This window comes from Muscardinus avellanarius (assembly GCF_963383645.1).
Source record: "Muscardinus avellanarius genome assembly, chromosome: 2".
In the NCBI taxonomy this organism is placed as follows: domain Eukaryota; kingdom Metazoa; phylum Chordata; class Mammalia; order Rodentia; family Gliridae; genus Muscardinus; species Muscardinus avellanarius.
This window is the reverse complement of record NC_137787.1, coordinates 190363831-190390131: the sequence shown is the minus strand read 5'-3', so window position 1 is coordinate 190390131 and position 26301 is coordinate 190363831. Positions and strand designations below refer to the sequence as shown.

At 47.3% G+C, this 26301-nt stretch overlaps 1 protein-coding gene across 1 annotated transcript in view; it reads right to left on the bottom strand.

The window, feature by feature from the left end:
* UBAC2 (UBA domain containing 2) overlaps window positions 1–24973 on the bottom strand; it is a gene marked incomplete at both ends in the record, with an annotated part of 146426 nt that extends 121453 nt beyond the window's left edge. The window contains 2 exons of the mRNA XM_080689928.1: window positions 1401–1528; window positions 24943–24973. Of these exons, the coding sequence (XP_080546054.1) occupies window positions 1401–1528; window positions 24943–24973 (159 nt within the window). The remainder of the gene's footprint in view (window positions 1–1400; window positions 1529–24942) is intronic.
* Window positions 24974–26301: the final 1328 nt, after the last annotated feature.

Here is a 26301-nt window from a genome sequence, read left to right as displayed (position 1 = left end):
CAGTATGTTCAAGGAGAAAAGGTGCCGTGGCATGCAGGAATGAGCACGGCAGAGGAAATGTCACAGAGGCAGCATCGCCCAGCTCCATCTCCTCTCTCTCTCTCAGAAATCCCACAACTGCATGTGTGCACGTGCGTGTGTGTGCGTGTGTGTGTGTGTGCCTGTGTGTGTGTGTGTGTCTTTTTATTTATTTTATGGTACTGAGGATTGAGTCCAGGGGCATTCTCCCTCTGAGCTATACCCCCAACCCTATTTTACTTAATTTTTTTTTGTTTTGAAACAGGATCTTGCTAAGTTGCTGAGACTGGTCTTGAACCTGTGATCCTCCAGTCTCAGCATCCCACGCACTGGGATTGCAGGTATGCCGGAGCATATCCTCTTTTAAGTTTCTCCATGTGCAAACAAGGGTTGGGAGCCACCGCATGCCATAGAAGCTATGCTCTCTTCTGACAGCAGTCACGTGAATACATAACTGAGAGATCTTCAGACTTGAAGCTAATCTGAGTACAGTACTAACTCAGCCCTAGAAAGAAAAGCTGTCAGTGTCCCACAACAGATTCTCGTGCTTCGAATGGCCCATCAAGCATTTATCAAAGGGTGGCAGTTAGGCCGGGCGTGGTGGCGCACGCTTGTAATCCCCAGAGGTAGAAGGGCTTCCAGGAACCCCAGTACCACCAAAAAAAAAAAAAAAAAAGGTGGCAGTTATCTGGCATAATTTATAGTAACACCTCAAACTCAGACAAGACCCCACCCAACACCAGGATCTTCATTGAGCTCAGTCTATAAATCTCAAAAGCCACAGAGTTCTGCTCTTCAGACAGCAAATTTCCTATCTGGTTTAACTATATCATAAAAGCAATCAGAAATTCACAACACATTGCAGCTAAAAGAACTTAAGTCATCTAATCAAATATTCAAACTGACACAAGCTTTGGGAAGTGTTAAGTATGCAGATTGATCAAATATGTAACGCTGCTTTTAAAAATTCCTTGAGCCCAGTGTGGTGGTGAATACCTGTAATCCCAGGATTTGGAGGCGGGGTCAGTCTCAGCAGCTTAGCAAGAGCCTGTTTCAAAGTAAAAATTTAAAAAAGATAGGGCTGGGGGTATAGCTCGGAGACAGAATGCCCCTGGGTTCAGTCCCCAGTACCACAAAAAACAAATGCCTTTAAAATTATACATTATATTTCCATGAGTGAAAAGTATTCTTTCTTTATTATAATTTGCTTTGCCTGAAAGTACTAGTAACTACAACTAGAAAAATGTGCTTTCTAATGGAGTAATAATAATAAATCTTGTTTTAAATGTAGTGGTTTTACAAGGCTAATAAACAGCAGTAAGGGAAGGCAGATGTGGGGGGGCTGGGCCGTCTCGTGCCCGAGGCTGGTGGACGGCACTCACCTGCAAGTCGCTCTTAACCGCGTGGAGGTCGTACACAAAGAACTTCTGACAGTTTGGCAGCAGGAGGGCCAGCAGAAGGGACAGGGCGCTGGGGACCAGCAGAAGACTCTTGGACAGAGGCGCCTTGTCTGGGAAGACAGGAAACCACACTCAGAACGCTAGCTCCCAAGACTTCAAAGCCACAGCACTCATGAAAAGCTAGAGTCACTCTCTTGAATCAGAATGAAGATGAAGGCCAGAAACTGACACTTGATCTCACTGAAGTGATGGACGGACGCTGGCAAGCAAGTGGCAGTCCTGAGCGGCTCAGTGTCACTGGGCTCTGACATGAGCGAGACCAAGCACACACCAGGCAGCTCCACAGAACGCCTCGCAGCTGCGGAGAAATAGACCATCTCCTCCCGGATCCGGCAGTTAACTCCAGAGCATGCAGGAGAGTCATAAACTTAGACACATATGTTTTTTAAAAAATAAAAAAGGCAATGTTGGGGCGTGGTGGTGCACACTTGAAGTCCCAGTACTTGGGAGACTGAGACAGGAGGATCGTGGTTCACAGATAGCTTCAGCTACTTAGGCCCTTTGCAACTCAGTGAACCGCTGTTTCAAAATAAAAGAATAAAAAATAGGGCTGGGGGTGTAGCTCAGAGGTAGAATGCCTCTGGGTTCCATCCCCAGTACCGCAATAAATAAATAAATAAATAAATAACATTAAAGAAACTTAATGTTAAAACTATTGACTCAGTGGCCTCCTAATATTTTCATTGGAAATACAAGAGGAGCCTGAGCTGGTTTTCCACAAAACCTGTGTGATCTCTGCCCCATCCTCAGGGCTGTCACCAAATTTGCAATAATTTGTTACAGCAGCAATTGGAAACTAATACAGTGACTGTAATAAAAAGGATTATGATATCCCAAAAGAAGGGATGTTGGCAACAATCATGATAAGGACTCTCAGAGCTATTCCATCGCACTGAAAACAGAACATTACAAACTCAGCCAAATTCAGAAAGGTGGATGGCAATTCATAAGGTACAGAAAAATACTCCATAAGTTGTAGATGGCAAAAACTGCTATAACTACTTTGGGTACCCCCCTTTTTTGTGATGCTAGAGATTAAACCCAGGGCATTACACCTTCAAGCTACACCCCCGGCCCTAGTTTTTATTCTTTATTTTGAAACCAGGTCTCACTGAGTTGCGTAGGGCCTCACTAAGTAGCTGAGGCTGTCTGCAAACCATGATTCTCCAGTCTCAGCACCACTTAAAAAAAAAAAAAAGAAAAAAGAAAGAAAGAAGCTGGGCGTGGTGGTGCACACTTGTAATCCCCACGCTTAGGAGACTGAGAGGAGGATTGCACAGGTTCGAAGCCAGCCTCAGCTACTTAGGTTCTCAGCAACTTACTGAGACCCTGTTTCCAAATAAAAATATAAAATAGGTCTAGGAGTATAGCCTGGAGGTAGAAAAGCCCCTGGGTTCCAGCCCCAGTGCCACCAAAAAAAAAAAAAGTGCCACACTTACACCTGCACTCACAGCTTGTGTTTCTCTCCGGGTCCCAGCTGCCTGGCTCCCCGTGCAGGTTAGTGAGCTCAGCAGTGCTGCCTTCATTAGGAACAGAACATTTTTGAACGATTTCCTGCTTCAGCCCCTTCTTTCCCCTCCCCTCACGCCCACCCATGCCCTGCCATGATTCTGCTGGTTTCTTTCCTCTCCTATCTGAAGTCACGAATATAAAAATATTATTTTTACTACATTTTATAGTATTTATTAGTACTGTAATATAAAGTACAGTGTAAGTATATGTTTTCCTATTAATATTTACTAAATATTAGTTTTCCTATTTTTATTTCCATATATGGTTATAACTATATGTTATAAGAGATTTTTAAAATGTTAAAAAAACATTATTTCAACAAAAAAATTCAAAGGTTATAAAAAATCCAAAATTCTCTCATTGATTATTAAAATAGGCTGGCCTGACTTCAGCTTTTATAGTCGTTTTTATAGTCAAGAGGTAAGGGCTGTGTGTGTGTGCGTGTGTGTGTGCGTGCATGTGTGTGTGTGTGTGTGCGCATGCACGCGCTCCTGTCTGCGCTTCCAGGGGGCTCCATTCCATCTACACTAAAGAGCCTGGAGGGAGGCCGCGCCCCACCCTTCCCCCCAAGGCTGGGGCCGAGCACAGTCCCCAGCCCAGAAGCAATCCCCCGAGCCCTAAGGGGCAAGACCCAGCGAGCCCCACTGGTGAGGACGCTTGGATGCTCTCAGTGCCCCTCACTCTTATTCATAAGAGATTCCTGGGGGTGTATTTGCCAGTAACAGTTGATACTGTGGTCACTGCACTTGCTAAGCTTATAAAAATAGCCCACTATTTCCTCTCTGGTAAGGTCCTGCAGACACCTAAACAGGAACCACTACAAAGTGCTGGCACTCACTCTGCGAGAAGGTGGGAGGGACCTGAGATCAGCAGGGCTCCGCCGCCTGGTGCCTCCAAAGTAGAGGGGGCACCCTGGCTGAGCACGTGAGCAGCCTCAATGCCTTCGGGGGTCCTGGGGCCTCGGATTCCTCACCTGTCAGTAGCGATAAGATGCTGCCACTGACAGGAAAAGAGAGTGAAATAGAACACACAGGGGCTCTCCCAGGGCAGGGGAGGGGGCAGGCCGTGGGGCATCAAAGGGCAATGGACCCTGCTTCCTTCTTCAACGTGGGTTTCCCTGTCCTGGGTGCCTCCTGCCTCTTCTGTGCCGCTCCTGAGCAACTCAACGTGGCTGGAGAAGTCCCGCTGAGCGGCAAGCCCGGTGGTCTCTGGCTCACACGCTCTCCGCTGACCACGCTCCTCGCTCATCTCCGGCATCTCCCCTCTCCTCTCCATTCCTGAGGCCGCTGCGCAGCTGCGGGCGTGCCTTGGCACCCTCAGTCACTCCGTAAAGAAGCACCTACCACTTACAGGCATGTTTTTTCTAGGCCTTAGGGCACACAGTGAATGATACACAAAGCCTCTACCCTTGTGTTTGAAGAAAGGAAGATAAACAAAACAAAGTAGACCCGTTTTATGCCAGATGGAAACAAACACTAGAGAGAAGGTAAAGCAGGGCAAAGCCCGCGGCTCTGTCTACCATGCCCTCCTGGTCTCTTCTCACTGACACCAGGTAGGGCTGCCGCCCACCCAGCGCCAACGGGAGGCAGGTAGCTCAAGTTGCTGAGAGGTGATTGGCTGGGCCCAGTGAACACAAGATCATCACCTGCAGACACTGTAAGGCCGGTGAATCAATCACTAATGCGCTTTCCCTCGCAATGCTCAGAACAGCGGAAGACCCCTGAGCTGAAGAGCTCCCGCCCTGCAGTGATGCACACCAGCACCCGGGAGAAGCGAACCTCATCCTCTTGGGCCAGGCCTCTGAGCCTTTGGGGCTGCTTGCTACTGCAGCAGAACTTAGCCCATCCTGCTCTCAGGGTGGAAGAGTGCTAGCAGGGGAGGAGGGATGTATTTTATATTGGGCAGTTGGAGGAAACCCTTCTAATCAAGTGAGGGCTTAGGAAGTGGGCCTCGCACATACCTGGGAAGAGTATTCCTAGCACAGGAGAGGACACTTACAAAGGCTTAGGGAAAGGAACAGGTTCAATGTGCAGCAAGGCTGCCAATGCAGCTGGAAACAGAATGAGGGCCAGGCGCACGGGAAGGATACGGGGTCAGGGAAGTGGGGAGCCAAGAGTGGAGCCCTGCAGGCTGCTCTGAGCATTCGAACCTTCCCGCTGGGGCTGGCGGGAGGGAGGCTTGAAGTCTGGGCAGAGCGAGTTAAGTAGAGGGATAACAGCACCAAGCAAATGGTGTTAGGTGATGACTTTGCTGCTACACTGGGGTCAAGGGTAGAGGAGAAGAGACCAGGTAGGAGGCTGCTGGGCTAATTTAGGCAAGAGATAACCAGGCTGGAACCAGGGAGGTCTGCAGAGAGATGCTGAGAGGTCAGAGCGGGGCGTTTTGAAGGTGCGGCAAGCAGGATCAAGCACAGCACCCGTGAGCTGCTAGGAGCTGCCGCGGGCCGCGTCGGCCCTTCCCGGCGCCCAGACGTCTCCACCACGCCTGTCAGACCTGAATCCGACCCTCCACCTGCCCAGGCTCTGCCCTCTACACCAGAGCTGCCCGCTGCGGCACGTCTGCAAGCCAGCACCAACACACGTGGGGGGCAAGAGCTTGTGCCAAGATGTGAATCAACACACTGCCCCCTTCAGGGATAAAGTCCTGCTGCGAAAAAATGTCACCGGAGGGGAACAGGTGCTCTGCACAAATGCCACCTCACTTGGGAAGCACCTGCTACCACCGTCCAGCCCATCTGTCCTGACTTGGCTTCTTTAAATACTTTTATTAGTGAAGTGTAAGTATACATCTTGGCGAGATTCAAAGGGATACATCCGTACAAGCACCCAGCACTCGGTGGGTTCACCTCCAGCTCCCCGCTCCTCCCTCCCCCTACCTACACGTTAGTGAGGTGACTAGTGATTCCTCCTGATATAGACAGAAATTTGAACTGTTCCCTTCCTGAAGCCTCATTTTCTCCTCCCTCCCTTTCTCTCCTATCCCCCCTTTCAGTATTCTATGTTGTTGTTTTGTTTTTGTAACTAGGGATTGAACCCAGGGGATTCTACCTCAGTTATACCCCATCCCTTTTTACTTTGTTTGTTTGTTATGAAATAGAGTCTCACTAGGCTGCTGAGAGTCTGGCTACATTGCTGAGGCTGTCCTTGAACATATGATCCCCCGTCTCAGGCTCCCAAATATTGAGATTACAGGCATGTGCCACCATGCCTGGCTCCCTTCCACTGTCCCACTGGTCTCTCTCTTCATTAAACTCAATTGTTTTGTGTTTCCTGTTTTCTCTACAGAAAATGATTTGACTTTTCCATGGTACTTAATGGCTGACTTAAAAATGACCCATTAATTTTATGATTCAAGCTGACTATAAAAAAAAACACCATCTTTTTTGTTGTTGTTTTGTTTTTTGCGTTACTGGAGATGAAACCCAGGTGCATTCTACCTCTGAACTACACTCCCAGCCTTATTTTTTATTCTTTATTTTGAAACAGGGTCTGAGTTGCAAAGGGCCTCACTAAGTAGCTGAGGCTGTCTACGAACAGCAATCCTCCTGTCTCAGTCTCCCGAATGCTGGGATTACAAAGGTGCGCCACCTCGCCCGGCTAATAACTGATTCCATTTATACAGCCATTTCAATTCTGTCCCAGACCAATCAAACCCCAAAACAGATATCTGATAAATTCATCTTTACAACCTCCTCTTAAGATGAACAGAAAATCAGATCCCTAAAACCCACGTGGAATATAGTAATAAACAGATGTCTAAGAAATCTCATATTGCAGGGTAAGTAGACAGCTCTGCTGTGGACAACAAGACTTATTGATCAACTCAAAATTCAGGCATTTTAAGTCTTGAAAGTTTTACTTTAAACAATTACTTCTACTTAACGCACACTTAAGTTTAGGAAAAATTGTGACAACTTAGTTGGAAACACATCAAAAAATGAGATTGATTGCATCAAATGAACAGAAGCATGGGTACCTGATAAAGCAACGAGTAAAAAGTTAATCATAGAATCCAGGTGGTGGGTACACGGGCTCCACCGTACCGCTCTCCCAGCTTCTCATCATGAAAACACCGAGCAGGGGGCGAAGTGACTCGTAGACTTTGAGAGCTGAGAAAGGGCTTCAAGACAAATGAACCTGACGGAATGGGGTTAGGGCGCAGCACAGAGGCCGAGCCCTTCCTTCTCATATGTAAGGCACAGGGCTTACGCCAGCACCACACACACACACACGCACACACACATGCACACGCACGTGCACACACACACACACACACACACACACACAAAATAACTTAAAAAGCCTTAAAAAGAGAAGACTGGGAATTGAAGTGAGAAAGAGAGGTAGAGACAGAGAGTCCTCTCTCAGAACTGGCCATATGAACAGCCAGAAGCCCAATGTCATGGGCTGACTATGCCCCTGAAACTTAGTGCTGAAGCCCTGACCCCCAGCGTGACGAGATTCGGAGAGAGCGTCCTTACAGAGGTAATTAAGGATTAGCGAGGTGACGTGGGTGAAACCCTAATCCAACTGACTGACCTCCTTACAAGAGGCTGGTAGGCAGTGTGTGCACACACAGGGGGTCCTGGGAGACGCAGAAGACAGTGATCCTGCACACCAAGGAGCCAGGCCTCAGGACACCTGACACCTGACCAAACTCTGGTCTCAGACCTTGGTCTCCAGAACTGAGAGAAAACGGACTTCTGTCTTTTAAGTCACTGGCTCTGTGGTACTTTGTTATGACAGCCCAAGCTGACTAGTATAATACGTAAAGAATATAGAAGATCTGAGCCAGGTGTGGTGGTGCACGCGTGTAATCCCAGTACTCAGGAGGCTGAGACAGGAGGATCACAGGTTCAAAGCCAGCCTCTGGCTGGGCGTGGTGGCACACGCTTGTAATCCCTATGCTTGAGAGGCAGAGACAGGAGGATTGTGCAGGTTCGAAGCCAGCCGCGCTGGCTTAAGAGACCCTGTTTCCAAATAAAAATATTAAAAAATAGGTCTGGGAGTGTGGCCTGGAGGTAGAAGGGTTTCTAGGAACCCCAGTATCACTAAAAAAAAAAAAAAAAAAAAAGTCGGCCTCAGCAGCTTAGTGAGGTTCTCAGCAACTTAGTAAGACCCTATTTCCAAATAAAATATAAAAATTGGCCTGGGAATGCAGCCCAGAGGTAGAAGGTCCCTGGGTTCCATCCCCAATACTACAAAAAAAAAAAAAAATTGAAAAAACACTATTAACCAATTTGATCTGATTGACATTGACCAATTTGGTCTGCTCCACCCAACAACAGCAAGTTACTCGTTTTTTTCAAGTGCATGTGGCACAAACGCCAAAATAAGCCATATTCTGGGCCACACAAAAACCCTCAACAAATTTAAAGGTAAAATCATACAAAGTATATTCCCTGATTGCAACAACATTAGATTAGAAACCAACAATAGATAGATGAAAAATCCCCCAAATATGTGAAAATTCAACAACACATTTCTAAATATCTGGGTCAAAGAGGAAGTTGCAAGAAAAATTAGAATATATTTAAAATAGAATAAAAAACAAAAGTACAGCCAAACAAAATTTGTGAGCTTCTCCTAAAGCAGCACTTAAAGGGAAATTTATCACATTCAATGTTTACATTGGGAAAGAAAAAAGGTCTCAAATAATGAAACTAAAAGCTGGTTCTTTGACAAGGTCTATAAAATTGATAGGCCTCTAACAGGACTGATCAAGAAACAAGAGAAAAGACACAACTACTGACATCAAGAACAAAGGAGGAGCCATCACTACAGAGCCCAGAACATTAAAGGATGACAGGGTTTCACAACAACATGAATGCAGCTAATGCCACTATACACCAAAAACAGTTAAAACGATAACTTTTATCTTATGTATTATCAAACTAAGATAAATATTTTTAGAAAAATAAAGAAACCTTATGGACAACTCTGTGTTTATAGATTTGATATCTTAGATGTAATAGATACTTTTCTTTGAAGACAAATGTACTAACACTCACTCAAGAAGAAATGGATAACCTAAACAGCCCTATAGATAGCATAAAATTTGAATTCACATAATTAATAGTTTTCTAACAAAGAAACTCCAAGACTGATAGTATCACTGGAAAACTCTACCAGGCAATTAGCCAAAAAAAAAAGTCACTTTTCTGCAAGAGCTCCTCCCATCTTTGAAAATAGGGATGCTATAATTTTTTTAAATAACAGAAAATGAGCCGGGCATGGTGGCGCATGCTTATAATCCCCGTTCTTGGGAGGCGAAGACAGGAGGATCGCGCAGGTTCGAAGCCAGCCGCGCTGGCTTGAGAGACCCTGTTTCCAAAAATAAAAAATAAACAAAATGAATTAATGTTTATAAAGGCAAAATATCTATAGCAAAGATAATATAAAACTCCCACAACCAAAGTACACAGCTTTTTCTTTGTGGCAATGTTTAACTATCAGGCTTAAATGACTGCTAATTATCCTGAAATAATTATTATGGTATATATGAATTACTTGATGCCAGGCTCTATGATGATACAGGCACTTTCTGCATATTACAATCTCAGTGAATCCTTATAAGAACCCTGAGGTTCTGTATCCACACATATTTGGTTAAAAAACATATTAAGGACTAAATAATTTGACCAACGTACCAGGTTGTTAGTAGATGGCCTTGATTTTGAATCCAGTTCCATCTAATTGTAAAGAAACAATTTTTTCTAATGTTCAACAAGAAAATATAACTTTATATGCTTAGTATTTTAATATTTAAAGTGCATTTTTGAGCTGGAGTAGTGGCACATGCTTATAATCCTAGTACTTGGGAGGCTGAGACAAGAGGATCACAGGTTTGTGGCCAGCCTCAGCTACATAGTGAGGCTCTTAGCAACTTAGTGAGACCCTGTTTCCGAATAAAAAATAAAATAGGGCTGAGGGTGTAGCTAGAAGGTAAAAGGCCCCTGAGCTCAATGCATAGTACCACAAAAAAAGCAAAATAAAATGTATTTTGTTCTCTAAGAAAGTCAAACACAGAATTTCCATATGAACCAGCAATTCCACTTCTTGATATATACCTAAGAAAAGTAAAAATAGGTACTCAAACAAAAATCTGTACACGAAAGTTTACAGCAGCATAATTATGATAGGCAAGAGGTAGAAACAACCCAAAGTCTACCAGCAAATGGCTGGATAAGCAAAATGTGGTACATCCATACAGAGGAATATTATTCAGCCATAAAAAGAAGTAAGCCCTAATCATGCTACAGCATGGATGGTGCCTAAAAACTTTATGCTAACTAAAAGCCAGGCACAAAAATACAAGTGTGGCATGATTCCATTTATATGAAATGTTAAATTCAATTCTAAAATTGTTAAATCCATAGAGACGGAAAACCGATTAGTGGCCATCGGGGCAGGGGAGGGAAGGGAACGTGCTTAGCGAGTCCTGGGTTTCTTTGTGAGACGATGAAAAGTGCTGGAATTAGACTGTGGTCTGTGCTCACAGCCCACGAACAGAAAGCGCCAGAAGCAAATGAGTGAAGATGATGTTGTGAATTACCGTGTTATGTGACTTTTACCTGAATAAAAAGGTTCATCTCTGCAGCACTGAAGACACCAACAACAGGTTTTGCAGAGCTTAGCCAAGTGGGCTGAAAAGAGATTGGGGGGCCGCAACCCAGCAACCCTGCCGGCCCCCACAAGTCTGGCATGTAAAAGCACACCCGTCAAAAAACCCAGTGTGGTTCACACCCTTGAGAGAGCTGCCAAACCTACCGCAGTATTGGTTTTCCACTTCTGGTTACTTAACCACTGGGTAAATTTCTCCAGGTTCTCACAAGAACAGGGTGATTTGGTATCTCATAAAAGCTTTTCATCAGAAAGGGACCAGGCCAAAAATAAGGGTAGAAATCTACAAAAGCACAATAGGACGTGCGTCCTAAGGATGCCTTCTGCTTCCATCCTGATTCACTCAAGCCTCTGGGCTTCCTACAAGAAACTTCAGGGGGAGTGCGCGCCCCCTGGTGGCCACCTGCAGGCCCAGTGAGACTGCCAACGGACACAAAAGTCCCAGTTTATTTCAGCTCCATCCACTTCCCTACAGTGCTTAGAAGTAAAAGGCTAGCGGGGCATGGTGGTGCATGCTTGTGATTCCAGTACTTGGGAGGCTGAGACAAGAGGATCGCAGGGGACAGGCGACTCAGGTTCACAGCCAGCCTCAGCTACTTAGTGAGGCCCTCTGCAACTTAATGAGACACTATTTCAAAATACAGAATAAAACACAGGGATGGGGGTGTAGCTCTAAGGTAGAACGCTCCTGAGCTCAATCCCCAGTACTGCAAATAACAAGAAGAAGAAATAAGAAATAAGAAAGGAAGAGTCAGGCATCATGGTGCACGCTTGTTTTCTTCTCTCTTACGGTTGTAGGGCAGGTCCAGGGCTTCCACAAGCTTCCCATTCACTCTCAAACTTGGTTTTACTGCTGAATAATTTATCCCTTACTTATATATACTATTCATAATTTTCCTATTCCTTTGGCTTTTAAAATTATTTCATTATAATCATATTTCTTGTCTAATTATTTGGTAAGCATCTGGGAGGCTGAGACAGGAAGATCGCGGTTCGCGGCCAGCCCCAGGTACTCGGTGAGGCCCTTTGCAACTCAGCGGGACTCTGTTTCAAAATAAGGAATAAAAATTGGGGCTGGGGGTGTAGCTCAGAGGTACAGTGCCCCTGGGTTCCATCCTCAGCACCACAAAAATAAATAAGAAAGGAAGTGAGGGAGGGAGGGAGGGAGGGAGGAGGAGTAATAATAGTAAAGAGGCTAAAAGCCATGCACAATTGCCTCCTGTCCCTAATGCACTGGGAGAACGCTGCGACACGGGCACCTGCCACAATGACCAGTTGTCACGCAGACCCCAAGCAACGCTGGGCAGAGCGCCTGGCTCGGGCAGGCCGCCAGTAAACACTTGTCACCGCACCAAGGGCTCTAAAGCTTATCGGAATAAACAGAAGGGCTAAGAAGTCTCCAGAAAAGAGAAGGCAGGACGAAGAAGTAACTCGACACAAAAATGTGTTCTACACTTCAAATACTCGATATAAACTTGGGGAGTAAGCTCCTCGAAGGAGCTGAGAAGCAGCGCGGGGGGCTGAGGCTGCGCACGGGAACGCTCGCTCAGCCCGCGGCACCAGCAGGGGCCTCCAGCGCCTGTGTAGTTTTACTTTAGTTCTGCCACCGAGCCAGTGTCGGGTTATGCTTCTGAGACAGATTTTAGACAAACATTAACCCTTCCACTGAATGTAGAAAGTGGTCATTGTTAAAGTGCTAATTAGACAAGAAATGTGATCATAATGAAATAATGTTAAAAGCCAAAGGAATAGGAAAATTATGAATAGTATATATAAATAAGGGATAAATTATTCAGCAGTAAAACCAATCTTAGAGTTTGAGAGAGTGAATGGGAAGCTTGTGGAAGCCCTGGACCTGCCCTACAACCGTAAGAGAGAAGAAAACATCCTATCGAAATGTGAAAATGTGTGGATCATGACAAAATGTGCCGTAAATGCAGGTGCCGGAGGAGGCCAGGCAGGCCTCGGTGGACCCCGAGGTCCACAGGCGGCAGCGCCGGCCAGGGCCCGCGCCCTGTGGCAGCTCAGCCCTGGTGCGCCGGGTCTCCTGCCTCAGAAGAAAACAGAAATCAGGACCTGAGTACCCTAACATAAAGTCAGTCAGAAACTCTCCTCCCAGTTCCTCCCGCACAGCAGAGACCTCCGTGGCCTGCCCGTCCCACGCCCGTCCCACGCCACACCTGCCCGGCCTGGAGAAGCCGCACCAGCAGCAAGGCTGCTTTGCAGAGGGCCCGGAGCTGTCGGGTGAGCAGGGAGACCACGCCGCAGCCACGGCCTCAGACAGCCAGGGAGAGCCCCCGGGGCTCACAGGCCCTGGGCCTCAACAGAGCAAAGGAGAGAGGGCGCCAGGTAGACATGCCAGGCTTAGAGGGATGCACAAGGGACGCCCTGAAGATAAATGGGTCACTGGGGAGAGGAGCTCTGGCAGATTTTTAATGTAGATGACACTGGTCCATTTGAGGAGAAAGATGTCAAAAATACAAATCTGCAAGGTGGAGAAACCCGAGTCTGATTTTATTTAATTTCATTTATTTATTTATTTATTTTGGTGGTACTGGGGATAGACCCCAGGGGCCTTCGACCTCCGGGCTACACTCCCAGACCTATTATATATATATATATATATATATATATATATATATATATATATATATATATATATTTTTTTTTTTTTTTTTTTTTTTTTTTTTTGAAACAGGGTCTCTTAAACCAGCTGAGGAGCCGGGCGTGGGTGCACACGCTTGTAATCCCCACGCTTGGGAGGCGGAGACAGGAGGATCGCGCAGGTTCGAAGTCAGCCGCACTGGCTTAAGAGACCCTGTTTCCAAATAAAAAGTATAAAATAGGTCTGGGAGCATAGCCTAGAGGTAGAAGGGCTTCCAGGAACCCCAGTACCACCAAATAAATAAATAAATAATAATAAAAAATAAACCAGCTGAGGCTGGCTTCGAACCTGCGTGATCCTCCTGTCTCTGCCTCCCAAGCACGAGGATTACAAGCGTGCGCCACCACACCCGGCTGTTTTATTTTATAAACATACTTTCTGAGTCTGACTTTAAGGTTCTGATGATCCAAGGGGCCCGCCCCCCTGCTCTCTCGTGAAGAAGTGTAAAAGCCAGGCTGAAAGCCCTGGGAGTCCAGGCTTCTACGTGTCCTCTCCACCTGTCTGCCCAGAAGCCTGGCTAGTGGACAGGAGGCAGAGGCCCACTGAAGCCCTTTCGAGGAATAGAGTCAAAGAAGCCGGGCGTGGTGGCGCACGCTTGTAATCCCCGCGCTTGGGAGGCTGAGACAGGAGGATCACGCAGGTTCGAAGCCAGCCTCAGCTACTGAGTGAGGTTCTCAGCAACTTAGTGAGACCCTGTTTCCAAATAAAGTATAAAATAGGTCTAGGTGCGGGCATGGTGGCACACGCTTGTAATCCCCGCGCATAGGTCTGGGAGTATAGCCCAGAGGTAGAAAGCCCCTGGTTTCCATCCCCAGTACTACAAAAACAAAACAAAATAAAATAAAAAAGGAGTCAAAGAAAAGCAACCAAACTGAAAGACCATGAGGCAAGACTCCATCGAAGACGGGCACTCAGGGCACGTGCCTACTTTTCCTACCTTCCAAGCTACACTGAAATGAAAGTACCCTTAACACGTCAGAGAAGTTCAAAGGAATCCAGAGAACTACTCAATAAACACCCAGACCTGGGAGGAACGTGAGCAATGCTCACAAGTCACAGCATTCCTCAGACCGCAGCCATTCCCCAGGAGCCCCGCCATTCCTGCTGTGTACCAGTACTGCCTAACCTATCATCTGACTTTCTCCTGTAAGTCACCTTACGATTTATGCACACACACACACACACACACACACACACACACACACACACAGTTTGAAAATAGCCTCAGCAACGTAGTAAGACTCTCAGTAAGATCCCGACATAGTGAGGCTCTAGTGGGACCCCTGATAGGCCGAGTTGTCCGGGGACAGGAGGCTGAACCCCGAAAGCCAGAGCAGAGATGTCGGGGGGAGCGAGACTCCCAACATCGCGGGGCAGACTCCAGAGGTTGCGAGACTCCAGATGGCGCGAGAGGACCAGCATCCCCACACCACTCACTCCACCCCAAGGTAAATACTCTCACCTCCTCTCTGCCATGTGACTCTGCCAACCCTGACTCTGCTGCCCGGTCATCGCCCTTTCCCCCACGGTCGGCAGACCTTGCCCAAAGGTGCCAGTTTAATTAAAGAGGCCTTTAATAACTTGGCTGGTGTTTGCCTCCTTTGCGGCCGCCAACTCAATTTCAATGTTATAACCCTGTTTCAGAACAAGACACAAAAAGGGCTGGGGATGTAGCCCAGAGGTAGAATGTTCCTGGGTTCAACTCCCAGTACCAACAACAACAACAACAAAAATCAACTCATTAAATTCTGATTTTGTTGCTGAAAGAAAAATCTGGGCCTGCCTCCAGTTTTTTTTGTTATGACGAGAAACCATCTTCTACTGGAGAGATATTTATAACTAGAACCAAATTGAGATTTCTCTTTTTAATATAATCAGCACTAAAAATGAATGACAATATAATCAGCACTAAGAATTGAATGATAATGTAATCAGGACTAAGAATGCTGAATGATAATATAATCGGGACTTAATAAACAGAGTGGTATTAAGACCACCTAAAGTCACCCCCAGTAGTCTTAATACTACTGAACACCTGTCATGGGGGCCATGTGGACCTTCCACAAAACCCCATCCCCAAATCTACTCTCTCACATTCTCACAAACAATAATTCATTCCACCACACTAGCTGGAAAGGAGACTGAGCCCCCAGGATAAAATCCTACCAATTCTCTATAAAGACAGGCGACAGCTGGGCGAGGTGGCACACACATATAATCCTGGGAGAATTATCCTGGGAGGCTGAGACAGGAGGATCTCAAACTCAAGGCCAGCACACAGTAACTCAGTGGCTCTGCCTTATTTTATTTAAAGATAGAGCCCCTGGGTTTAATCCCCAGCACCACACAAAAGGGGGACAATCTGCTTAAGGAGGACATGGAGGGGGTTGGAATTCTGAGAAAAAAATAGAAGAGAATCTGGGGTAACTTCAAGCTTCCAGAGGAGACCACAGCACGGGGTCTCAGGGAATGGAGGGGTGGTGGCAAGATGGGCAGCTTTGCTCAGGAAGTTACAAGAGAGCTAAGCCCCCCTAACTGTGAGGACTGCAGGGGCTTCTCAGTCCTCAGCGGGCCGCCTGCCCCGCCCTGCACTCTGCGTGGAAACCAGCGCACTCACAGAAGCCGCAGTCTGCCGTCCAGCCAAGGCACGGGGCTCCGGATGAAAGATCTATGCACGGGCGAGGAGGTTACCACGGCAGACACCCAGGAATCCACAGCAGTCACCCAGCAGGGACCCGTGAAGTTGACCACCCTGCCCTCCTCGGGAGAAAGCTGACTCCAGGATGCAGGGGAAAAACGAAGCAAAGATGCCAATGCAGGTCACGCAAGGGGGAAGAAAGAGCAGGAGCTGAGCGCGGACCTAGGAGTGGGGCAGAAACACCGAGGAGACTAAGGGCCCGGGGCGCAGCGCGGGCTCGCTGACCTCGGGCTCCATTTCCTTCTGGAAGTCCTATCATAAGCGCTGACTGCACCATGAATACACAGTCCTTATGATGCTGTGCAGCTACTGGGTTTGATTTTCCATCCGAAATCAACCCATAGACAAAGCATGAGAGGCCCAGCAGAACAGGTTGTAAACCCATATGTATAACACAAAAACTAGGAAGTACAGAAGAGGGATCCTTGTTCCTGGGCTAATCTCATTTGCATAGTACAGGTGATTGTGCCAAAATTCGTAAACCAAAACTAGAAATATGAGGGGTTCCTTGTTATTTAAAATTATAAAGGGTTGGGCATGGTGGCGCTCGCTTGTAATCCCAGCATTTGGGAGGTGAGACAGGAGGACTATGCAAGTTGGAAGCCAGCCTCCGCTACTTAGTGAGGAGGCCCTTTGCAACTCAGTGAGATCCTGTTTCAGAATAAAGAATAAATAGCCGGGCGTGGTAGCACACGCTTCCCCGCACTTGGGAGGCGGAGACAGGAGGATTGTGCAGGTTCGAAGCCAGCCTCGCTGGCTTTAAGAGACCCTGTTTCCAAATAAAAAAATATATATATGTAATAGGTCTGGGAGTGTAGCCTGGAGGTAGACGGGTTTCCAGGAACCCCAGTACCACCAAAAATAAATAAATAGATAAATAATAATAGGGCTGATAGTGTCACTCGGAGGTAGAATGCCCCTGCAATCCATCCCCAGTACCACATCCAAAAAAAAAAATTATAAAGGTAACCACTAAAAGTGGTAACCAAAGCGCTGGGCGTGGTGGCGCACGCTTGTAATCCCCGCGCTTGGGAGGCAGAGACAGGAGGATCGCGCAGGTTCAAAGCCAGCCTCTCTGGCTTAAGAGACCCTGTTTCCAAATAAAAATATAAAATAGGTCTGGGAGTGTAGCCCGGAGGTAGAAGGGTTTCCAGGAACCCCAGTACCACCAAGGAGGAAAAAAAAAGTGGTAACCAAAGCAAAACTGAAAGATAAATGGCTAATAAACATGAAAGAGAAAAGATTCACTTTCCCAGGCATTCAGAGAAATGCAGAGGAAGAGGACAAAGAAATGACATTTCTTAATCTCTGTGCTGACTAAAATGACTTTAAATTATCGTGTCCAATGGTTACTGTGGGCACTGTGAGATCCGCCTGCGAGGCCTAGCGGAGGAGGTTGAGAACAAAGGACTCCAGGAAGGACGGGAGAAGAGCTTCTAACTCTGCCCCAGCCTCAAAAGTCCACCTGCCCTGGCTGGTGGCTAAACCCGCCCAACAGAGGCCCCGGTGACAGCGTCTGCTCTCTCCCCTCCTACTGCCCCTGTCTGTAAGGAAGGGGCTGCTGACTCCCAAGGGCTCCACCTCAGGCGATCAGGTGCCCCCTCCCAGACTTTACTCCAGAATAAAGTCTGGTCCTGCTGTCGAGCTGTGCGCTGCTTAGCCCCGTATTTCCCAACAGTTACAAGAGTGGTGAGGAAGTGTGCACCCACACTGCTGAGGGCACAGACTGGCACAGCCTTTCTGGAAGGATCGGGCGGCTCAGACCAGGCTTCACAACACTGTGCTTCCTGACCCCACAACGCCACATTTGTCTTTATTTTTTAGGAGTAAGCCAAAGACGTGATCACGTCTTAGTTACAGAGATGTGCAACTCACTGATGTTTCTCAATGGGAAAGTACTGGAGAAAAACATATTTTAGTGTTATAAAATGTTATCACTTGAACGCATGGTACTGAAAATCTAAGATGATGTCAAGAGAACATAAAATGTACATTCAGATGCCATTTCTGTATAAAACCAAATATACATACAGGTATGTGTTAACATGTCTGTATGTGTCTGAGAGAAGAGAACATACAAGTAAGCACATACATGGAAAAATCTAGAAGAATAAGCACTAATTTGGGCAAGGTGGTGCACACCTATAATCCCAGTACTGGGGAGACTGAGAAAAGCGTTTCGAAGGTTCAAAGACAGCCTCAGCATGTAATGAGGCTCTCATTAACCTAGTGAGACCCTTTTTCATATTAAAAAAAAAAAGGGCTGGGGGTATAACTCAGAAGTAGAATGCCCCTGAGCTCAAGCCCCAGTACTACAAGAAAAAAAAAAGAAACACTGAACTATCAACTTGTGAAAGTAATTACGTGAGACTAGTCCTTTCTACGTTATATATCTGTGTGTTTTCTGAATTTTTTCAACAAGCGTATTTCAGTTTTGTAATAAGACAAAAATTTTAAAATTTGACAGGGTAAATTAGTTTAAGGAGGTTAAATGAAAAAAATTAGCCACAATTATGCTTTATAATAATGTATATATACATATATACATAAAGGTGAAAATATATACAACAACAATATATGAGTAAAGATTGTCTGGTCAGTAAAATCAAATAACATTTTATGTTTCTTCCTTTATATTCCATCCCCAGTAAGTTTCAAAACAGAGTCAATAAAACAACTCTCTTTTGTTCACAGGGCTGCTCAAGAGTTAACTGACGTGGCCAGTCATTACGACACAGCCGACGAGCCTGGCCGACTTGGCCAGAGCCCTTTCCAACTGTGGGCCTCCGCTTTCCACTGCGTCACGGTGCATTAAAAGGACGAAATTGGCAAAGCGCTAGAAAGCGGCTGAGAACAATGGCAATACAACTTATAAAGCCTTAGCAAAAACAACTGGGGAAAGAGTCACAATTTAAGTGAGGATTAAATTATAATCCTCATCTATACTCATAATTTAAATAGGGATTATAATTTGATGAGCCCCTCGGAGTAGCAGTGTTTAAAAGCGCATTTCAGGAAACACTGGAGTGAATTATTTATCAAATTGCACTTATTAAAATTATACAGAAATGCACTTTTAAAGTGATTTGGTGAAAGGCAGGTCCCCCTTTCATCACTAAAACTGATACTGAGATGGGCTGAGAATGAAAAAAGTTGGAAAAGGAAGAGAAGAGGGGAAAGAGCCGAAACACAAAAGCGTGGCGCACTGCGAGCACAGCATATCCTGACCAGGACAGGAACGTCCGTCCCTACAAAGCACTGGAGATCCTGGTTCTGAGAGGAAGGAGGGGGACTTCTGGATGGTGAACAGCTGCGGCTAGGCTCCAAGGGCAGGCCGAGGAGTGCGTGCCGGGCCACAGCACCAGGTTCGGAGGCAGAGGCGAGCCCCACGGCTAACCCAGGCAGCATCTTTACCAAGGCCTCTGTGGACCTCGCGGCCGAGGGAGGCGCAAGGAGCTTCCCGTCTGAGAGGAGGGGCAGCGCTGTGCAGTGTGGCAGGGGGCAGACACCCGCCTTGCTCCTCGCCAGCTCCGTGACCTCGGCAAGGTCATTTAACTGTCTGTGCTTCAGCTTCCTGATCTGCAAACTATACCTAATTCACAGAGCTGTGCTAAGAATTAAGTGACTTGAAGCCGGGTGTGGTGGCGCACGCTTGTGATCCCAGCATTCGGGAGGCTGAGACAGGAGGACCCCGGTTCAAGGACAGCCTCAGCTACTTAGTGAGGCCCTCCGCAACTCAGTGAGACCCTGTTTCAAAAAAATAAATAAACAAAAAGACTAAAATAGGGCTAGGGATATAGCCCGGAGGTAAAACACCTCTGGGTTCCATCTCCTGTACTGCAAAAAAATAAAAATAAATATAATAATAATAATAATAATAATAATAATAATAATAATAATGCCAGGCGTGGTGGCACATGCTTGTAATCTCAGTACTTGAGAGGCTGAGACAGGAAGATCGCAGGTTTGAAGCCAGCCTCAGCAGCTTAGTGAGGCTCTCAGCAACTTAGTGAGACCCTGTTTCCAAATAAAATATAAAATATGTCATGGAGTTTTACCCCCTGTGGGTTCTATCCCCAGTACCATAAATAAATAAATAGGCTAAAAAATAGGGCTGGGGGTGAAGCTCAGAGGTACAATGCTCCTGAGTTTTATCCCCAGTCCAGATCCACAAAAAAAAAAAAAAAAAAAAAAAAAAAAAAGAATTAAGTGATTTGATATAGGTAAACTGCCAGGACCAGTGCCTCACACATACTAAGTGTTCTACAAATAAGACTAACAGTGGTCACTCGCCCTCCCTACTGGGTCTTTCCCAACACTGTTACTAGGACATAAGGCTCCTCTCCACTTAAAGATGCTCTGCCTGCATCTGGAGGCAGCACCCACCACAATTCCCCTGCCCTTCAGGACCCACATTCCACATTCTTGAGAGAGAGAGGGAAGTAGAGAAAGAGAGAGAAGAGGGGGAAAGAGAGAGAGAAACTGAGTGTGTGTGTGTGTGTGTGTGTGTGTGTGTGTGTGTTGCTGTGAACTGAACCCAGGGGCATTCTACCTCTGAGCTACATCCCCAGCCCTATTTTTACTTTATTATTTTTATTTTGAAGCAGGATCTCAGTAAGTTGCAGAGGGCCTCCCTAAGTTGCCGGGGCTGGCCACGAACCTGTGATCCTCCTGCCTGAGCCTTCCAAGTACTGGGCTTACAGGCGTGCACCACCGTGTGCCGCGCCTTCTTCCCTGTCTAAAACCGAGCAAGGCTCGTTTTAGCAGGAACGCTGCACGGGAGACATTCCCTGGAACAGGCGCGCGGCATCTCCTTCTGGGGAATAGGATTAGGCATGGGGATTTGGGGATTTTTTGGAATTGGCCTTGTTACCAAAAAGATACTGGAGACTTATGGTATTAATGGCTTCAAATTGTTTAAAATAATTCAAGATTTACTCCCTGAAACTGTAACATTCATGTATGAGTTGCACTTAAATTTCCAAATGACCGATCTAACAAGAATTCTATGGAGACTCAGACAATAACAAGCAGAACAAGCCTTAAAGGCAACCGATCCTCCCCAGGTTTTCCCCAAGCAAATATTAACAATAAACCTAAAACAGCGCCAAGACAAGTTGTTCCTACTGTTATGAGTTCTAAAAGGCCAGCATGTTTACTCAGAGGTAGGCTATGGTAGAGTGCCTACTGACCCCCAGTAACCCTACCCCCTTTGGTTGTACACTGGGTACGTGGACAGCCGCAGAATAGATGGGTACCAGGCACAGCCTTGGGACATGGGAAAGTATGAAATGTTCCTCTCCTCAGTAGTGCCTATTGATTAAAAAACAATGATGCATATTAATCAGATAGTATAATGCTTAGCATAGGATATAATTTTGATATTATACTAGTAGTTAATAATAAACTTCTGATCTTTTCCATGGTTGCTTGTAAGAGGAAATGTTCCCTTGAAAAAGAACCTGGCCGTCTGGCACCTTGCCTTGATGTATTAGTTCTTTGTATGCTTACTGATGGATTAATTCTAGAAAAAATTGTAAGAGTAAAATGTAGCCAAAAAAGAAAGTATAAAATGCTTGCCAAATCCGAAAGTAGAGCAAAAATGTAAACTAAAGAGAGCAGCTTCGCTCTCCATTGCGTCTGTATGCTGTTTCTCCACCGAACTCCGAACTCCACCGCTGGCGGACCCCTGACTCTTGCTAGGGCTGGACCCCGGCAACCATGGTCAGCTTTAAAAGAGGTTCTGTCTCTACTTTTTATCCCACCCACTCCTAGGTCAACCATAATGTTACTTCTCTCCCCAATTACTGCACAAGCTGTTCTAGAAAGGTTTTAGATACTCACTTTCCCAAAAGGGCAATTTTCATCCCTTTATAAAAGTAATCTCGACACGTTAAGGCCATGAACACTCCACTGGGCTGGCCTCCTGGGCGTCCCCCCATGGCCTGGGCCACTCCTCAGTCGGCTTCCCAGCTCTGCCTCCACCGGGTTCAGTCCCCAGTGCCTGCTGCACCGCCCACTGTCCTACGGCAACTTCACCACACCTGACAAACTCTTATTCCTCGAGTATCAGCTCAAACATCACTTGCACTGATGTTTGTTTGTTTGTGCTGCAAATTGAACCCAGGGACACTCGACCTCTGAGCTACACCCCCAGCCCTTTCTACTTTTATTTTATTTTAAAATAGGATCTCGCTAAGTTGCTGAGACTGGCCTTGAGCCTGTGTCCCTCCTGTCTTAGCTTCCCAAGCACTGGGATAATAGGTGTGCACCATGCCCAGCTGGGAAAATTTTCATTAACAATGGTTCCTCTTCCCCCACCCACCCTCCTCCCGCAATCAACCCCCTGCGCTGACCCGCTTAGCACAATCGTTCAGCCTTTACAGACTTTGAACTCCTTGGGAACTACACCTGGAATACACTAAACATGCAATTAATGTTGGCTGAGTGCATCATTACACAGTGAACACACCGTGAAGTGAATAAATAATGGGAACGCTTATTAATAAATGCAATGCATGATACATGCATTGCCCAACAGAGGCGAGTGACAGCAGTGGTCTAGACGCAGGAATCTAAAGTAAGTATCTATTTATACATACTTTAACCCATCATAACCTCATGACGGAGCAGAGAACAACACACTTTCAAAGAAATGGTCATGAACGCCCCTGCTCTGATTTACTGCTCTGGCCACTGGAGGTTTTTTTTAGCACCTTGAAAACACCCGGCTGCGCCTGTTTTAGAGGCTGTGGCTCCCCGTTTTCAGAATGAAAAATTCTCAACAAACTCTGACGGGGCTGGCTCCTGCATACTGCTTGGGTCTCAGCTCAAACATCACCTTCCCAGACACCTTCCGTGGTAAAGCGGCGGTACTCCACTGCGGATCCGCTCTGCCTCCACTCACGACGTGCGTCACTGGGTGAGGATGCTTCATCACTCTTCATCTTTGTGATGTTGGTCTCCTTTACCCGCTTTACCACCTGATCCTCTGTACACAAACGCTGTGTGGCTTATACAGGCACTCAACAGACGCTTATTCAATGAATGAATGACTGAGGGAGGGAGGGAATGAGGAGTAAGTTTAACCCTAAAACATTATCTACTAGTCCCAATGTGAGAAATTCTGGTGTAGGAAATGGCAGGGGTTTCTCCCTCAAAAGAGAAACCTATTCCCCACCCCTGGGGGTTGGGGTAGGCAGACACTGCAGCCTTCTACGGGATCTTTACTCAGAAACAAGACTTTGACTCACCAGATACACAACTTCTTATCCAGAGGAAATCACTTCCTCCCCGTGGGTATCTTTGCCTGAGAAAACTTCTAAAGCAGGGTAACTGCTAACATGCAGACCTGCCAAACACCCAGATCTGGGGAAACCGTGCCTACAGCCCCACTGTACATGCCACAGACACTGGAACCTTGACTGGCCCATTGCTGCGTGCCCGGCACCCAGCACAAGTCACAGCTCAACAGGACATGCCCAGCCTGGAGAGGAATGGCCATCCCATCGACCCCTGCACTTTGGATGCACTTAACCTAGAGACAGTTCAAGACAGCCGAGAGGGACCCTGGGCTTGGGCCTCTCCTAGGCAGGGGTGGGCTTCCCAGAATCCAATACTCACCTTCCCGTGCCTTAGGTAACAAGGAATTGCCTTCCCTCAGCGCATCAAATTAGAATACACTCTGCCCATAAAGCAACGTTACAGCAACTAATAGTAGATTTCTCTTGCCTTTTTAATTTGTCATGTGTATTTTGGTCAGCAAGTAATGCCCAAATGCCGAAAGATCAATTAAAATTAGAGATTCCTACTGCTACATTTCACATCTGCCAGTGTTTGTGATCCCAGAAAAACCACATCACCTTCTTAACTGCCCGCTTAAGTTCCCCATCCAAAGTGTAGCTCATGGAAAATGAATTCACTCGTTGTAAAGGACTCAGGGGCTAATGCATGAAAGATTCCATGAATCAAATTAACTATGAACCAAGAGGAATCTTAAATATTAAGTCCGCTTCAAACCCTGAGAAGTCGAGGTGAGGAAGATTTGAAAGTACGACCTGTGGCTGACAGTCACTGCGCTTAAGACAAGTATTCTCAGAAAAGGATTCCTGACATCCACAACAGAACCTACTATTTGGAAATGTCTGACTTTGTTCTGGCAACACTAACTTCACATACACAGAACAGCGATGCACTTTCAAGATCATAGCTGTTCAGACAGTGCCAGTGTTACCGGTGCCTGATCTCCGCGCAGTTTGGTGAACGCACTCCACTTTACCGAAAGTCAAGGAAACACAATTCGATGAGAACAAGTTGTGGAGCGCTGTAGAAGCGCCTTCGCCCTCTACCTGCTGACCACCGCTGTCACTCCAGGAAAATGTAGCAACGTCCAGCGACAAAGTGCACGCTCTGTCGACAAGTGACTTCTTACCTTCCCTCCACTTCAAACACTTTAAGTAGTTTTTGTTCGACTAACTCTTGGGGGAGACGGGAAGAAGTGGAGTGAGGGGTCAGCTCCTAAGCAAAGGCACGTAGGGTAGCCTAAATGAATGGAGAAGGGGGGCAGACTTCCAGCGTCGCCTGCACCGGGACAGCCTCTTCGTCAACCTGCCTCCTGCTCCGCCAAGGGCCTGGGCAGAGCCCCGCGGCCCCGCGGCCCCGCGGCCCCGGGGCTCCCGGCCCGACCCTAACTGCCCAGCCCACCTGCAGCCCGCAGGGGCCGCAGCGCACCTGGGGCTCCGGCGGGCCCGGCTGGCGGCGCCACTTCGCGCCCACTCGCCCCTCCTGGCTGAGGGAGGGCGATGGCCAGGCCCCCAAGGGGCAGGAACGACCCAGGCTGGGGCGCGAAGATGGGGCCAAACCCCCGATCTCCTGCAAACCCCGGGGTCCCCTGCTGTCCCGGCCTCGTCAAGGAGCTGCCCAGGTGGCCCGTGGCGGGCAGCCAGGGTGGCAGAGGCCGGTACTCACAAAGCCCACTGGAGCCGGTGCTGGTGAACATGGTCCCGCCGGGCCCGGAGCCCCCGCGGGGGGCCAGGGGGAGGGGAAGTGGAGGTGGAGAGTCCGAGCGATCGCGCAGGCGCGGTGCCGGCGGGGGCGGCGAATCCGGCGCCGTGGAGCCGCCCCGGGGCCGCCGGGAGCACAGCGCATGCGCGTCTCGCGGAGTGCACGGCGCATGCGCGTTCCGCAGGGCGCCCCCCGCCGGCGGACGCTGCTCTTCCTGCCCCGGAGGGGCCGCCGCGAAGGGGTTTTCCGACATTCGCGGCCAGTGTTCGGAAAGGAAATGAAACGGCATAGGGCGGGCAGAGGACCAGTTCCTGGCAGCCGCGCCCAAGTGTCCCGGGGAGCCGTGATGGCCGCGGATTCTTCTGACACCTGGGTTGGGCCTTCCTCGCGACCTCTAACCTCCCCAGAGAGGACCCCCGGCGCCTCCCTTACTTGCCTCTATTACCTGGCGGGTCCGGGAGCTCGCACCTCACAGGTGTAGACAGCTGAGGAACAGAGTAGACGCTGACTCTTTCCCACGTGGACCACCTCATTACCATTTTTCTCTCTTTTTGCAGATTGACAGTACCTGATTTTACAAGTCAATTTGAACCTGAACACTTTGATGTTATGCTATGATTTTAAAGGGGGGGGGGCGCGTTTAAATCCCAGCATTCGGGAGACTGAGACTGGAGGATCGCGGTACGCAGACAGCCTCAGCTACTTAGTGAGACCCTCTGCAACTCAGTGAGACCCTGTTTCAAAATAAAGAATAAAAAATTGGGCAGGGGGTGTAGCTTGGAGGTCAAATGCCTCTGGGTTCCATCCCCAGACCCGCAAAAAAAAAAAAAAAAAAAAAAATGGCGTTTAAAGAATGCACGTGAGCCAGGTGTGGTGGCGCACACTTGCAATTGTGTACTTGGGAGGCTGAGACAGAAGAGTGCAGATTCAATGCCAGCCTCAGCTATTTAGTGAGGTCTCTGTTAACATAGTGAGACTCTGTTTCAAAGTAAAGAATAAAAAAAATAGAGCTGGGGGTGTAGCTTGTAGGTAGAACGCCCTGGGTTCCATCCCCAAGATTGACCACACTACACTGCTAAATGAAAGAACAGGCCATACAGCTTAAGTCAGCATACTTTAAAAAAAAAAAAAAAAGCAAAAATTTGAGAGTGTGAGGGCCACAAATGTGCTAAATCCAAAATTTGTAGCTCAATAAAATACAACCTGCCCTTAGACTTTCCAGCATAAAAAAAAAAAAAAAAAAAAAAAAAACCTTTTGGGGAGTTTATGAGAAACAGACAATATTAAATCCAAAACCGGTAGCTCAACAAAAACAACCTGCCC